Consider the following 17508-nt stretch of genomic DNA (forward strand, 5'->3'; position numbering starts at 1 on the left):
CAGGATGCACCTGAGCTCAATTTCGAGTCTCATAGAAAAGGGTCTGACTACTTATGTAAATGAAGTATTTCTGTTTTTATGTATTTATTTCATTGCAAACATTTTTAAAAACCTGTTTTTGCTTCGTCATTATCAGGTATTGTGTGTAGATTGATGAGCGTCATTTTTTTATTTAATCCACTTTGGCTGTAAAGTAACACAATGTGGAAAAGGGGAAGGGGTCTGAATACTTTCTGAATGCCCTATATGCTTTCATACTGCTTCAATACAAAGAGCAAAAGATCATACTGGATAGAGTTTGATCTTCTGTTATGTGTTTTAAGACTAGGAAGAATGACATGGTAAAAAATGCCCCAAAAGGGCTTTATTCAATTGATTCATAATTCAACAAAATACCACTAACACTACCAAGAATCACTAAACTGAAATAAGCTGATGTGAACTCCAACACAAAAGTCCTCTCTTTATTGATGGAGAGGGCTATTTTGTTTATCTAATCATCTTGCCAGCTCTTGTTTTGTTCTTGTTATTTGTTGGTTGGTTTTTGCTGGTTGGCATGTGGTTGAAGTATTTGTAATGACTCGCACCATGTGTGTGTGTGCCTTTGTATATGTCTGTGTGTTTGTGTGTGGAGCTCTGAGTAGTGAAGCCATACTTGTTAGTTGTGCTGTTGGCAGCAGGGTTGGTGGGGTGAGTGGGTCCCTGAGTGGTTACCCTGTATAAGTGTAGGCAGCACTAGTCCAGCACTGGGTACAGAGTGGACAATAGCCTTGGGCCTGCTTGCTTTGGCTGCAGAGCCACTGTGTAAAATGCATTCCGGTGTGTTGCCTACTGGGAGAATGTGTCTGTACTGCACTTAAGGGATGGTGGTAGGAAGGGAGGGATCAACCTAATTTTATTTGTCACATGGTTCGAATACAACAGGTGTAGACTTTACTGTGAAATGTTTACTTATGAGGCCTTCCCAAAAGTGCAGAGTTAAAAATAGTAGCACAAGAAGAATAAAATACAATGAGAATGAAGCTATACTGAACACAAATATACAGTAAGTGTAACATGTAATGAGTTGGTCCCATGTTTCATGAGCTGAAATATCCCAGAAATCTTCCATATGCACAAAAAGCTTTTCTCTCAAATGATGTGCACAAATCTGTGGCATCTTGGCATTTATCCTTTGCCAAGATAATCCACCCACCTGACAGGTGTGGCATATCAAGAAGCTGATGTTTTCCTCTGTCTTTTCCTTTATTCTCTTTAGTTCCTTACCTTGGTTTTTGGTGCATTGGATGGTTCTTGGGGGGTGGGGAATGGAATTCATTTTATTATTATTTTTTTCTTCCTGGGGTACTGTGGGAGGTGTCTCGAATGGTTGAGGGACAGCTATTGGAGAACTGTGAGGGGATCTAGGATGGTTCCGGTTCACGTTTTTTTGGCCTGGTGGTATAGCGGTCAACATGCCCTTGGGCAGGGCATTGACCCTGTGTAATGGTATTCGTTGTCTGAAGAAGAGGAATCATCAGACCAAAGTGCAGCGTGGTAAGTGTTCATGCCTTTTATTGGAACTGAACACTATAACAAAAATAACAAAGAGAATAACCGAAACCGAAACAATCCTGTAAGGTGCAAAACACCAAACAGAAATGAACTACCCACAAAAACCATGCGGGAAAAAACGACCTAAGTATGGTTCCCAATCAGAGACAACGATAGACAGCTGTCCCTGATTGAGAATCATACCCAGCCAAAACAAAGAAATATAAAAACATAGAAAAAAAATACCAAAAACTAACACTGGTTAGAGCCAGTTCGTTCCTCTGTCCAGTGTCTGTGTTCTTTTGCCTATCTTTTCTTTTTATTGGCCATTATGAGATGGGTCTTTATTTGTAACTCTGTCTAGAAGGCCAGCATCCCGGAGTCGCCTCTTCACTGTTGACATTGATATTGGTGTTTTGCGAGTACTATTTCATGAAACTGCCAGTTGAGAACTTGTGAGGCGTCTGTTTTTCAAACTAGACAATATAATGTACTTGTCCTCTTGCTCAGTTGTGCACTGGGGCCTCCCATTCTTTCTATTGTGGTTAGAGCCAGTTTGCCCTGTTCTGTGAATCGAGTAGTACACAAAGATGTATGAGCTCTTCAGTTTCTTGGCAATTTCTCGCATGGAATAGCCTTAATTTCTCAGAACAAGAATATACTGACGAGTTTCAGAAGAAAGTTATTTGTTTCTGTCCGTTTTGAGCCTGTAATCGAACCCCTAAATGCTGATGCTCCAGATACTCAACTAGTCTAAAGAAGGCCAGTTTTATTGATTCTTTAATCAGGACTACAGTTTTCAGCTGTGCTAACACAATTGCAAAAGGTTTTTCTAATGATCAATTAGCCTTTTAAAATGATAAACTCGGATTAGCTAACACTATGTGCCCCATTGGAACACAGGAGTGATGGTTGCTGATAATGGGCTTCTGTACGCCTATGTAGATATTCCATTAAAAAAACATAAATTTCCAGCTACAATTGTCATTTACAACATTAAGCATGTCTACACTGTATTTCTGATCAATTTGATGTTATTTTAATGGAAAATAAAAATAGCTTTTCCTTACAAAAACCTTTCTAAGTGACCCCAAACTTTTGAACAGTAGTGTACATCTGTGATCCTTCGTCTTTTCTCAAATGTGGTCATATTTCCCTTGTTTTTGTCTCCCACACATGGCTTGGCTCTCTCTGTCACTCATCCCGCTCTCATCTCTGTCTCTCTCTCTCTCTCTCTCTCTCTCTCTCTCTCTCTCTCGGGCCTTGTCAATTCCTATGAGTTGAGATGGCTGTGTTGTGTTTGGGCACTGAGGGCAGACTGAAGATAGCTGACTCACACAACCTCTTGGGTGTTCAGAGTGAGAATGTCACCGCACATTGAGCAGCCATCAACACGCATGCACACACACTGCTCCACTCACAAATACACACAAACAAACACGCAATCATGGCAAGGCTATTTTTAGGTCCTGTCACTCAAATAGACTGTGTATGGTTGTGCCAGTGCACGTGTCTCTGCTGCACTAAATGAGACTGTGTTTCTCCCCGTTTAGTAATATATGTGTGTGTGTTTTCTCTCCAGCGTTACATGAGTTCCCCACAGACCTGTTCACCAACCAGGAGCGCACAGAGGGAGCTGTGGCCCTACACGTCCTGTTTGTGAGTGTCCAACCCCTCAACACACACCTGTACACACACTCTACTATACATACACTTTTGCCACGCTACCTTCCACTGACTGTGTGATGCACTGACCATACATTTAAAAGCAGGATTATTTTTATCTCTGGCTGGCTGGGGTGCGACATGTTGGACAGAGGCTTAGCTGACATACGAGGCCACTGGCACAGAGAGTGTCTTGGCTTAGGATACTTTTGCGCAAAAGACAGGCACATTGAACTAAGGGACACTATGTGTGCATTACATGAAGAAACTCAAGTTCCAGGACACTGCGGAGATCACCAAGTTTGTTCATGCAAGGGTATGTGTTTTTGTTTTGTGCTGTACTCCTCTGTAGGCCATGTACATGTTCTATGCACTGGCTCTGGTGTGTGACGACTACTTTGTTCCCTCTCTGGAGAAGATATGCGAGGTAAGAAGGTTATGCACTATTCTGTAACAGGGTGGGGGTCAATTCATTTGGAATTTCAAGGATACAGTTCTCCTTTTCAAGATGTGCTTTCTACTCTCTGTCTCTCTCTCTCTGTCTCTCTCTTTCAGCGTCTACATCTTAGTGAGGATGTGGCAGGTGCAACCTTCATGGCAGCCGGCAGTTCAGCTCCTGAACTCTTCACCTCTGTTATCGGTGAGACATGTACAGACACACAGATGGACACATCTTTGTCATTTATTAGACACATTCCACTTGGCACAAACTGATTGATTGAATGTTTTTTCAACGTAATTTGTCAACATATTGTGACGTGGAATCTACATGGAAAATACATTGGTTTGGAAAAAAGTCATCAACTGTTGTTTTGAGGGTGAAATTTCAATCACAGGATTATGTCATCATTGTAACCAATTTTCAACATATTTAGACAGGGTTTGTCTATGTTGAATTTTTACCTTTGGAACAACATCAGATCTTCAACGCTATATACTGTACATGATCAAAAACTAAAAATAGACAATACATATTGTATTGTCCTTGGATTTCAAGCTTTGGTTGATTTCAAATGTAATCTTCAAGTTAATTATTAATATGTTAGATCTCCATCTTTGGTCTCCATCTCAACCAAAAAATCTAAGTTAAAGAATAGCACTAAATCAAATTTTATGTAAAGTGTATTTAAAGTTTGATTAGATTTAGTCATATTCTTTAACTTCGATTTTTGGTTGAGATGGAGACTTACATCCAACATACTGTATATATTATTAATTTGTATACCAACATTAAACATCTTATTTATTTTTATTTAACTAGGCCTATTTACAATGACGGTCTACCCTGGCCAAACCCTAACCCGGACGATGCTGGGCCAATTATGCGCCGCCCTATGGGACTCCCGATCACGGCCGGTTGTGATACAGCCTGGAATCGAACCAGGGTCTGTAGTGATTAGAGGTCGACCGATTATGATTTTTCACTGCCGATACCGATTATTGGAGGACAAAAAAGCCGGTGCCGATTAATCGGCCGATTTAAAAAATATATATATATATTTATACACACATTTGTGTAATAATGACAATTGCAACAATACTGAATGAACAATGAATACTTTTCTTTTTATAATACATATTATGGGCTTTTGGATGGGTGTTCTTAAGGTGATTCCACAGGTTGGTGGTATTTTTTGATTTAGCCATTGCTGACCCCATGCTTACATCTTTATCACAAATAAGACACCTTGTTTTCCCTGGTGCCAATTCCATGTAATACTCCCACACTGGTGCTCTGCTTTTCTCTGCCATCTGTAAAACACACACAGCTCTGAAGTGACAATGATACTGAAGAGTCTGCTTAGGAGACAAATACTCTCAACTGTTTGAATAAAAATAGAGTTCAAGTTGCCTGTGATGAATGTTGAAAACAAAAACTGTAATTTCAACATGCAGGAAATCCTATTTTAATAATGGACATGGTAAGAATTGACTAGCAAAATCTGAAAAGCAGTTCCTTCATTCATTTATTCCATAGGATATTTTTAGATTCACTTAAAATAAGGTCTGTGTTTCGTGTAGGCTTACACCACCTTGCCAATTTTATAACTGTGTAGATATCCATCTGATCAATATTGGCTAAATATAAGCGAAGATCTTTTTTTTTGTAGAGTGGATTTATGAAAATATTTTGACAAACGTTACCTTATCCTAGTGAGATTTACATGGGTATCAAAACGCCAAGGCGGTTTCAGCCTGCACGAAACACAGACCTTATTGGAAGTAGATCAAGACATTCTCTATGGAAGACATGAACGGTAAAATAACCAAGGAACCCCTTTCAAGTTCAGCCACAAGTTATTACAGGAATTATAACGCGTCGACTATTTCTCTCTAAACCATATACCTTTGACTATTACGAGCCTGCTGCTGCCTACCACCCCTCAGACAGACTGCTCTATCAAATATCAAATCATAGACTTAACTATAATAAACACACAGAAACACGAGCCTTAGGTCAAATCCGGAAACTATCACCTCGAAAACAAAACGTTTATTCCGTTCCATATTTTATCTAACAGGTGGCATCCATGAGTCTAAATATTCCTGTTACATTGCACAACCTTCAATGTTATGTCATAATTACGTAAAATGTTGGCTAATTAGTTCGCAAAGAGCCAGGCGGCCCAAACTGTTGCATATACACTGACTCTGTGTGCAATGAACGCAAGAGAAGTGACACAATTTCACCTGGTTAATATTGCCTGCTAACCTGGATTTCTTTTAGCTAAATATGCAGGTTTAAAAATATATACTTGTGTATTGATTTTAAGAAAGGCATTGATGTTTATGGTTAAGTACACATTGGAGCAACGACAGTCGTTGATTGATTGTTTTTTATAAGATAATTTTAATGCTAGTTTGCTACTTACCTTGGCTTACTGCATTCGCGCAACAGGCACGCTCCTCGTGAGGCAGGTGGTTAGAGCGTTGGACGAGTTACCTGTAAGGTTGCAAGATTGGATCCCCCGAGCTGACTTGCCTAGTTAAATAAAGCTTAAATAAAGGTGTAATAAAATAATAATAATCGGCAAAATCAGCACCCAAAAATACAGATTTCTGATTGTTATGAAAACTTGAAATCGGCACTAATTAATCGGCCATTCCGATTAATCGGTCGACCTCTAGTAGTGATGCAGTGCCTCAGACGGCTGCGCCATTCGAGAGCCACTAATAAATTCACAAAAGATACATCTTCTTCAAATGTTGATATTTGGTTTCGTTGACAACCAAACACAATTCAATATAACATCTTCGATATGGTAAATAGCGTAATAACTTGTTGACAAGTTAAGAAATAATATGTTGGAATCACGCCTCCAACCAAACCAGAATAGGATTAAGCCAGTGGCTCAGATGAAATTATCCAAGCATTAAATGTACTTTAAATGTTGATATTTGGTAGCGTTTTCAACCAAACATAATTCAATATAAAGTATAATATAATAGCCCAGCACATTTTTAAAAAGGAAATACCTTATTTACATAAGAATTCAGACCCTTTGCTATGAGACTTATGTATTCACAGAAAGATGTTCAAGATAACATGTAAAGGTTGCAGGTCTGTGGAGATATTCACCATTGCTATAATAATATGTGCAGAATCTTGGAACAGCATTGATAACGTGCATTATGTACTTTAATCTCAACTGCAATCCAGGTCATTTAGGGTGTAAGGCATGTAGTAGGGTGGTAGGTAGCCTAGCGGTTAGTGTTTGCCAGTAACCGAAAGGTCTCTGGTTTGAATATCTGAGCCGACAAGGTGAATAATCTGTCAATGTGCCCTTGAGCAAGGCACTAAGCTCTAATTTGCTCCAGGGATGCCATACTATGCATCTCTGCATGTCTGGCAGACATATCAGTGTGGATGACGGATCACCACCTCAAGCTGAACCTCGGCAAGACGGAGCTGCTCTTCCTCCCGGGGAAGGACTGCCCGTTCCATGATCTCGCCATCACGGTTGACAACTCCATTGTGTCCTCCTCCCAGAGCGCTAAGAACCTTGGCGTGATCCTGGACAACACCCTGTCGTTCTCAACTAACATCAAGGCGGTGGCCCGTTCCTGTAGGTTCATGCTCTACAACATCCGCAGAGTACGACCCTGCCTCACACAGGAAGCGGCGCAGGTCCTAATCCAGGCACTTGTCATCTCCCGTCTGGATTACTGCAACTCGCTGTTGGCTGGGCTCCCTGCCTGTGCCATTAAACCCCTACAACTCATCCAGAACGCCAGCCCGTCTGGTGTTCAACCTTCCCAAGTTCTCTCACGTCACCCCGCTCCTCCGCTCTCTCCACTGGCTTCCAGTTGAAGCTCGCATCCGCTACAAGACCATGGTGCTTGCCTACGGAGCTGTGAGGGGAACGGCACCTCAGTACCTCCAGGCTCTGATCAGGCCCTACACCCAAACAAGGGCACTGCGTTCATCCACCTCTGGCCTGCTCGCCTCCCTACCACTGAGGAAGTACAGTTCCCGCTCAGCCCAGTCAAAACTGTTCGCTGCTCTGGCCCCCAATGGTGGAACAAACTCCCTCACGACGCCAGGACAGCGGAGTCAATCACCACCTTCCGGAGACACCTGAAACCCCACCTCTTTAAGAAATACCTAGGATAGGATAAAGTAATCCTTCTCACCCCCCCCTTAAAAGATTTAGATGCACTATTGTAAAGTGGCTGTTCCACTGGATGTCATAAGGTGAATGCACCAATTTGTAAGTCGCTCTGGATAAGAGCGTCTGCTAAATGACTTAAATGTAAATGTAAATGTAATACTACTATGGCTGACCCTGTAAAATAACATATTTCATTGTAGCTGGGGTGTATGTGGCATTTTTTTTATATTTGGGGGTTGTGCTGTTAGATGCACAGTGATAACACATTAAAGAAGCACAGTGATAACACACCTCTTGAATGTACCCATCCCTTATCCGGGATCGTGAATACAGCCTCAGGCTCATTACCATAACGCAACGTTAACGATTTCTAAAAATCGCAAATGAAATGAAATAAATATGCCTGCTCTCAAGCTTAGCATTTTCTTAACAACACTGTCATCTCAGATTTTCTAAATATGCTTTTGAACCATAGAAAATCAAGCATTTGTGTAAGAGTTTTGATAGCTATTGTAGCATTTAGCGTAGCATTTAGCACGCAACATTTTCACAAAAACCAGAAAACCAATCAAATAAAATAATTTACCTTTGAAGAACTTCGAATGTTTTCAATGAGGAGACTCTCAGTTACATAGCAAATGTCCAGTTTTTCCTGATTCTTTGTGTAGGAGAAATCGCTCCGTTTTGTACATCACATTTGGCTACCGAAACTAACCGAAAATTCAGTCACCAAAACGTCAAACTTTTTTCCAAATTAACTCCATAATATCGACCGTAACATGGCAAACGTTGTTTAGAATCAATCCTCAAGGTGTTTTTTCACATATCTCTTCATTGATATGCCGTTCGTGGAAGCCTGCTTTCGTCTCAGAATCCCATGGAAAAATACCAGCAGCTGAGTTTTGCGCACCAATTTCCACGCAGGACACCAGGCGGACACCTGGCAAATGTAGTCTCTTATGGTGAATCTTCCAATGATATGCCTACAAATACGTCACAATGCTGCAGACACCTTGGAGAAACGATAGATAGGGCAGGCTCATTCCTGTCGCATTCACAGCCATATAAGGAGACAATGAAAAACAGAGCCTCAAAAATCCTGCTCATTTCCTGGTTGCAGTTTCATCTTGGTTTTGCCTGAAGCTTCTGTTCTGTGGCACTCACAGACAATATCTTTGCAGTTCTGGAAACGTCAGAGTATTTTCTTTCCAAAGCTATCAATTCCATGCATAGTCGAGCATCTTTATGTGACAAAATATTGCGCTTAAAACGGGCACGTCTTTTTATCCAAAAATGAAATAGCGCCCCCCTAGCTTCAACTGGAAGAAGCACAGTGATAACACATTAAAGTGTTGTATAAGTAAGGGGTAAACACTGACATTCTGTACATTCTTTGGAAATAATGGACGAGGCTGAGCCAAGCCCCTTTGCGGGCATTTTTCCAAGCTAATGTACAGTACAGAACGGAGGTGTTTATTCCACTTATACCAAAGTTGCCAACAAACAACAATACTAATGTACACATTTACAAACCAATACAATTTGGGGGATATTTTTATAAGAGATGTCATACTTTCGCATCTTTTGGTTGATAGAGACGCGACCCAGTCGTTCGTTCGATAACTTCAATATTTATGGGCGAGAACCAGTTGTTCGTTCCACAGTGCATTCAGAAAGTATTCCGACTTTTTACACATTTTGTTGCGTTACAGCCTTATTCTAAAATTGCCAAATGCATTATTTTCCTCATCAATCTACACACAATACCCCATAGTGACAAAGCAAAAACAGATTTTTAGACATTTTTGCAAATGTATTACAAATACAGCATTGGAGGTCCCCAAGAACACAGTGGCCTTTATCATTCTACTTTTGTAATACAGTATATAGACTAAAGTTAGGCCTATTTTACAAACTAATGTAACAGTATTTATTCAAACTTAAAATGTCTGCAGCATTGGAGGTCCCCAAGAACACAGTAGCCTCTATCATTCTTAAAACCTCTTAAGGATACGCCCCTTTTTTTCCAATTTCTGCCTAAAAGGACATACCCAAATCTAACTTCCTGTAACTCAGGTCCTGAATCAAGGATATGCATATTCTTGGTACCATTTAAAAGGAAACACTTTGAAGTTTATGGACATTTGAAAGGAATGTAGGAGAATATAACACAACAGATCTGGTAAAAGATAATACAAAGAAAAAAACAACCGTTCTTTTGTATTTTATTTGTACCATCTTTGAAATGCAAGAGCAAGGCCATAATGTATTATTCCAGCCCAGCTGCAATTTAGATGTTGGCCACTAGATGACATCAGTGTATGTGCAAAGTTTTAGACTGATCCAATGAACCATTGCATTTTTGTTCAAATTGTTGTATCAAGACTGCCCAAATGTGCCCAATTTGTTTATTAATAACTTTTCATGTTCAAAATTGTGCACAGTCCTCAAACAATAGCATGGTATTCTTTCACTGTAATAGCTGTGCAAAAACGAATCAATGCTAGCTAGCTAGATGTTTGTATTTTTTTCCTCATTGGACCAGTGCTTACAATCTATCCAATTTTGGTTTGTGTGGTTGTTGGTTTAGCTTTCTGTAACTTTGTATTAAGTAGGGTCTAGGTGTGCAGGCCCATATTGCATCATGACTGCAAGGTGTCCCGATATCTATTTCAACTGTCCCATTATCTGTTGTTATTGTCCATTCTAGAATGCCCTTCTAACCAATCAACAATGAGTATTCAACAATGCTGTGGTATTGTCACGCCCTGACCTTAGAGATCCTTGTTTATTCTCTATCTTTGGTTAGGTCAGGGTGTGACTCGGGTGGGAGAATCTATGTTTTCTATTTCTTTGTTGTTTTTGCCTAGTGTGGTTCCCAATCAGAGGCAGCTGTCTATCATTGTCTCTGATTGGGGATCATATATAAGTTGTGATTTTCCATTTGGGTTTTGTGGGGAGTTATTTTCTGTTTCTTTTTTATTTATATTTTACCTTCATTTAACTAGGGAAGTCAGTTAAGAACAAATTCTTATTTTCAATGACAGCCTAGGAACAGTGGGTTAACTGCCTGTTCAGAGGCAGAACGACAGATTTGTACCGTGTCAGCTCGGGGGTTTGAACTTGCAACCTTCCAGTTACTAGTCCAACGGCTCTAACCACTAGGCTACACTGCCGCCCCAAATAGCTGTTTTGTTTCCTGACAGAACTGCGCGTGTTTGTTTTTTCTACTTTGTTATTTTATTGCGGTGTTCAGTTTTATTAAAAATCATGAACGCCTACCACGCTGCACCTTGGTCTCCTTCTTCAACCCACGAAAGTCGTTACAGGTATAAATACAACATATCTGACATTGTATTCCCATTTGAACTTTGTTTTGCATTTAGATGGTTAAAAGTATAGTGATAACACATTCGTAATTCAACAAAGTTCTGGCTTTCTTTTTAAGTGGGTGAATACAGGTTGAAATCTTATTGATCAACCAAATATCATCCAAATGTCCACGTTGAAATGACATGGTGTGCCCAGCTGGATACCTTTTTCATTACTTTATTAGCAGGCCCACTATGTTTTATGTCTTTGGGTGGCAAGTAGCATAGTGGTTAGGAGGTTAGGCCAATACCCAGTTCAAATTAGTTAAGATGGCGCCGAAGAGGATGGCTGACATTTTACATGCTGTAACCAATTCTGCTATTTTGTAAAAAATTTTGCGTTGTTATATACTTTTTTTATTTAACTTATTTTGTACGTAATGTTGATGCTACCGTCTCTTATGACTGAAAATAACTTCTTGACATCAGAACTGGGATTATCACCGCAAACTGGAATAAGCTTTTTCCTTTAACGAGTCCGACGAGAAATATATACTGCTCTCACGGGAACAAGCTCCGATCCCCGTCATTTGCATGAAGAAAAGATGGAAGAAAAGAGGACGCAGATTAGGCTGTCTTTTGAGAATCCATAGGAGAGCGAGTAAACTGCCATCAATTCTACTTGCTAACATGCAATCATTGGAACATAAAATTGATGACCTACGATTATCCTATCAACGGGACATTAAGAACTGTAATATCTTATGTGTCACCGAGTCACGGATAATATAGAGCTGGAGGGATTTTCAATGTACCGGCAGAACAGAGAAGCTACGTCTGATAAAGGGGTGGGGGTATGTGTCTTTTTGTCAAAACAGCTGGTGCGCGATGTGTAATATTAAAGAAGTCTCGGGATATTGCTCGCCTGAGGTAGAGTACCTTATGATAAGCTGTTGACCACACTATCTACCAAGAGCGTTCTTATCTATATTATTCGTAGCCGTCTATTTACAAACCAATGCTGCCACTTAGACCTCACTCAAACAACTCTAAGGCCATAATCAAACAAGAATATGCTCACCCAGAAGCGGTGCTCATAGTGGCCGGGCACTTTAATACAGGCAAACGTAAATCTGTTTTACCAATTTTTTACCATTATGTCACATATGCAACCAGAGGGAAAAAAACTCCAGACCACCTTTACTCCACTCACGGAGATGCATACAAAGCTCTCCCCCGCCTTCCATTTGGCAAATCTGACCATAATTCTATCCTCCTGATTCCTGCTTACAAGCAAAAACTAAAGCAGGAAGTACCAGTGACTCGCTCAATATGGAAGTGGTCAGATGGCGCGTTTGCTACACTACAGAACTGTATTGCTAGCATAGACTGGAATATGTTCCGGGATTCAGCCAATGGCATTGAGGAGTATACCACCTCAGTCATCGGCTTCATCAATAAGTGCATTGACGACATCGTCCCCACAGTGACCGTATGTACTTCAATTCACATACCGCCCCAATAGATCCAGAGATGATGCAATCTCAATCGTACTCCACACTGCCCTTGCCCACCTACCCCAAGCCATAAGACTGCTGAACAATTTCCTCCATTTGTTTTGTACAGTGTTGCTACTCACTGTTTGTTATCTATACATAGTCACTTCACCCCTACCTACGTGTACAAATTACCTCTAACCTGTACCCCCGCACACTGACTCAGTACCGGTACCCCCTGTATATAGTCTTGTTATTGTTTTGTTATTGTGTTGCTTTTTACACTTTAGTTTATTTGCTAAATATTTTCTTAACTCTTCTTGAACTGCACTGTTGGTTAAGGGCTTGTAAGTAAGCATTTCACGGTAAGGTTGTATTCGGTGAATGTGACAAATCAAATTTGATTTGAAAATGGTCACATGTTCAAATACCAAGCCAACAAGGTGAAAAATCTGTTGGTGTGCCCTTGAGCAAGGCCCGTAACTCTAATTTGCTCCAGGGGATTGTACTACTGTGGCTGACCCTGTAAAACTGCACCGATCCGGTGTATGTGACAAAAACACTTTAGTTTTAATGAGTGACAGTGATATTCAATATAACTCAGAGCAGTTTACCGATCACTGCACCTGTGCACAGCCCACTGTGGCCTATTTATTGCCTTACCTCCTTAACCTTACTACATTTGCACACGCTGTACATAGATTTTTCTATTGTGTTATTGACTGTACGTTTGTTTTTCCCATGTGTAACTCTGTTGTCTTTGTCACACTGCTTTGCTTTATCTTGGCCAGGTCGCAGTTGAAAATGAGAACTTATTCTCAACTGGTCTACCTGGTTAAATAAAGGTGAAATAAATAAAACATATTTTAAACTGTATGCATACTGTATATGTTAACCATGTTTAAGTGTGTAACCCTCCATTCCTAACCATTGTATAACCCATGGGTGTTCTGTCTTTTCACTGTCTCTGTGCAGGTGTGTTCATCACTAAAGGGGATGTGGGGGTGGGCACGATCGTGGGCTCAGCTGTCTTCAATATCCTCTGCATCATTGGAGTGTGTGGAATATTTGCTGGCCAGGTAGGTTTCTGTACCTTGGCTTGCACAGAAACAGACACAGACACACAGGAAGGGATGAAAACGTGGGGGTGAAATGTTGGCTCTTCCACTCTTACGGACCGTTCCTCTCCCTCCCCTTCTCTCTCTCTCCCAGGCAGTGCATCTGTCTCGTTGGTCTCTTATGAGGGACTCTATGTACTACACCCTATCCATCACTGCTCTTATCGTGGTGAGTGGAGCCTGACCATTGCAAACCATTGAAGTGTTGCCTCCTGCTGATCAGATGGTGTATCTACAGAGTGGATCCATATACTCATGTTTACATCAGAGAAAAGTGAACCCCAAAAGCTAATACTGTACTGTCCAATCATTCTTCCAAGTGTTCCAAGTATCATTCTTCTTTGTCTCCTTACAGTTCATATATGATGAAAAGGTTTCATGGTAAGTATGGCTTTCACTTTCTTATGTATAAAGGACATAGACTTACCTATATGTTATGTGTTGTATAGCTGTTCAAAAATCAGCTTCAATTGAATCCCGCTTGATGTGTGTTTCAGGTGGGAGTCTCTGACACTGGTTCTAATGTATTTCGGCTATATTTTGATAATGAAGTAAGTCTGTCAAACCATCAATACCACACAAACACACTTCAAAACCATTTCAGGTATGAAGTTGTATCCACAGCCTTGTACTGTCCCTCTTTGTCGAGGTTTAACTCTTGTTCCTTTATGTGTATAGGTTTAACTCGAACATTGTGCATTTCCTGGAGAGGCGGAAGAAGAACTCGTCCAGCCTGGGGAACGGCACAGCCAGTAACGCTGACCTGGATGACAACTGTGATGCCAGCGCTGTCCTGCTGAAGAAAAGTACAGTCTGACCGTTCTGCCATACATGTGTCTGTGTGTTTGTCTCATCTCTCTCTCATCGCTCACATCTCTCTCTCTCTGTGTGTATGTCTCCTGTAGCTAACTTCCACAGAAAGCAGTCAGTGTTGATGGTAGATGAGTTGATGTCAGCCTACCCCCACCAGCTGTCCTTCTCTGAAGCCGGCATGAGGATCATGATCACCAGCCACTTCTCCCCTCGCACACGCCTCTCCATGGCCTCACGCATGCTCATCACTGAGGTATGATCACACATGCCTTCTACACACGTGGCTGTGTTTCTGTTTGCTTTGTGGGTGTGAATAAACTGTATTCTTACAGCATATTTATTTTGAAAATGTTTGTACAGCATATGACATGTGCGTATGCATGTATTTGTGAAGAGACAGCGTCTGATTAGCACCCGGCCATTCACTAACGGAGACTCAGAGGTCACAGTGAAGGTCGGCAGTAGACGGGGCCTGGAGAACGGATTGGGTGGGCCTGAAAGGGGAGTCAAAGGTCGCTGTGGTCACCATGGAGAGGACGACAGGGGAGATGTGGAGGCCGGCAACGAGACTGAAAACGAGAACGAAGACAATGAGAATAATGAGAACGATGAAGAGGAGGAGGACGTAGGGGAGGGACCTTTTGTGCCCTTTCACGTCCCAGGTAAATACCAATATAACATTACAGGGTTTCAAAAACGTTCAGGCTCTCTGAGCTCTCTTTATTGTGTTGGTCAACACTCGCCTAAAGGTATTTTTAGATTTCCTCAATAAAAACATCAATTAATGTAAATCCAGCAAAGAACACAAATTGAAACTGCATCTCTTCTTTCCCTCTCCCTCCATCTCTTTCTCTAGCTGGGTGCTGTAATAAGATCAAGTGGCTGTTGGCCTGGCCTCTGTGCCTGCTGCTGTTCTTCACGGTGCCTAACTGTGCCAACACTCGCTGGGAGAGATGGTTCATGGTCTCCTTCGTCACTTCCACCCTCTGGATTGCTGGTTTTTCCTATGTCATGGTCTGGATGGTGAGGGCGCGCACACACACACACGCACACACACACACACGCGCGTGCATACAACAGTGGTCTAAGGCACTGCATCACAGTGCTACCTGTGCCACTAGAGTCAAGTCCAGGCTCTGTCGCAACCGGCCTCGACAGAAAAAAACCCATGGGGCACAATTGGCCCAGTGACGAACGGGTCAGGGGAGGGTTTGGCCAGCCGGGATGTTCTTGTCCCATCGGGCTCTAGCGAGTCCTGTGGCGGGCCGGGCGCAACGCACGCTGACACGGTCGCCAGGTGTACGGTGTTTCCTCAGACCCATTGGTGCAGCTGGCTTCCAGGTTAAGTGGGCATTGTGTCAAATAGCAGCGTGGCTTGGTTGGTTTGTGTTTCCGAGGACGCACGGCTCTCGACCTTCGCCTCTGCCAAATCCGTACATGAGTTGCAGAAATTGGACAAGATTGCGACTACCAATTGGATACCACGAAATTGGGGAGAATTATTTAAAAATAAACTGTCTCTTCCCTTCAGGTGACAGTGATCGGATTTACTCTCGGTATCCCCGACGTCATCATGGGCATCACCTTCCTGGCAGCTGGCACCAGTGTCCCTGATTGCATGGCCAGTCTTATAGTGGCACGGCAAGGTGAGAACACAGAGTACTTTCTCTACCAAATCAAACTTTATTTGTCACATGCGCCGAATACAATAAGTTTCCTTAACAGTTTCTACCCCAAGCCATAAGACTGCTGAACAATTAATCAAATGGCCACCGGACTATTTACATTGACCCCCCCCCCCCATTTGTTTTGTACACTGCTGCTACTCGCTGATAATAAACAGTAGAAGCTGTTAAGGAGCCTTTTGTTCCTAGACTTGGCGCTCCGGTACCACTTGCCGTGCGGTAGCAGAGAAAACAGTCTATGACCTGGGAGACAGGAGTCTGACAAAAAAAAAATTCACCACCTGGGGGCGGCCCGTTGGGAAGTCCAGGATCCAGTTGCAGAGGGAGATGTTTAGTTCCAGGGTCCTTAGCTTAGTGATGAGCTTTGTGGGCATTATGGTGTTGAACGCTGAGCTGTAGTCAATGAACAGCATTCTCATATAGGTGTTCCTTTTGTCCAGGTGGGAAAGGGCAGTGTGGAGTACGATTGAGATTGTCACCTGTGGATCTGTTGGGGCGGAACATATTCCAGTCTGTGCTAGCAAAACAGTCCTGTAGCGTAGTATCCGGTTCATCTGACCACTTCCGTATTGTCACGTTTGTAAGAATGAGTGGACCAAAGCGTAGTATGATCTGGGTTCCACATCTTTTATTTCTATGTGAAACTCAAAGCAAACCAAAACAATAAATGAACAAACAAAACGTGAAGAAAATGCAGTGCTCACATGCACTACACAAAAACAAGATCCCACAAACAACCGGTGGGAAAAGGCTGCCTAAGTATGATCCCCAATCAGAGACAACGATAGACAGCTGCCTCTGATTGGGAACCATAGCCTGACAACAAATAAACAGAAAACATAGACTACACATAGAAATAATAAACTAGAACACCCCCAGTCACGCCCTGACCTGCTCCAACATAGAAAATAAAGGCTTTCTATGGTCAGGACGTGACATTGAACTAGTCACTGGTACTTCCTGCTTTAGTTTTCGCTTGTAAGCAGGAATCGGAAGGATATAATTATGGTCAGATTTGCCAAATGGAGGGCGGGGGAGAGCTTTGTATGCATCTCTGTGTGTGGAGTAAAAGTGGTCTAAAGTTATTTTCCTCTGGTTGCACATGTGACAAGCTGGTAGAAATGAGGTAAAACTGATTTAAGTTTGCCTGCATTAAAGTTTGTGGCCACTGGGAGCGCCGCTTCTGACTGATGGCTTGTTGGCTGATGGCCTTATAGAGTTGGTTGAGTGTGGTCTTAGTCACAGCATTGGTTTGTGGTGGTAAATAGACAGCT

General features: G+C 41.9%; 1 protein-coding gene across 1 annotated transcript in view; it reads left to right on the forward strand.

Moving 5' to 3' along the window:
- Positions 1-17508, forward strand: part of LOC118400281 (sodium/potassium/calcium exchanger 3-like) — a 156271-nt gene that overhangs the window by 127939 nt on the left and 10824 nt on the right. The window contains exons 3-14 of the mRNA XM_035796970.2: positions 3116-3192; positions 3551-3625; positions 3754-3838; positions 13594-13697; positions 13831-13905; positions 14092-14117; positions 14234-14287; positions 14415-14542; positions 14642-14802; positions 14944-15211; positions 15406-15572; positions 16081-16195. Coding sequence (XP_035652863.1) covers positions 3116-3192; positions 3551-3625; positions 3754-3838; positions 13594-13697; positions 13831-13905; positions 14092-14117; positions 14234-14287; positions 14415-14542; positions 14642-14802; positions 14944-15211; positions 15406-15572; positions 16081-16195 — 1335 coding nt within the window. The remainder of the gene's footprint in view (positions 1-3115; positions 3193-3550; positions 3626-3753; positions 3839-13593; positions 13698-13830; positions 13906-14091; positions 14118-14233; positions 14288-14414; positions 14543-14641; positions 14803-14943; positions 15212-15405; positions 15573-16080; positions 16196-17508) is intronic.

This window comes from Oncorhynchus keta, chromosome 2, assembly GCF_023373465.1.
Source record: "Oncorhynchus keta strain PuntledgeMale-10-30-2019 chromosome 2, Oket_V2, whole genome shotgun sequence".
Lineage (NCBI taxonomy): Eukaryota > Metazoa > Chordata > Actinopteri > Salmoniformes > Salmonidae > Oncorhynchus > Oncorhynchus keta.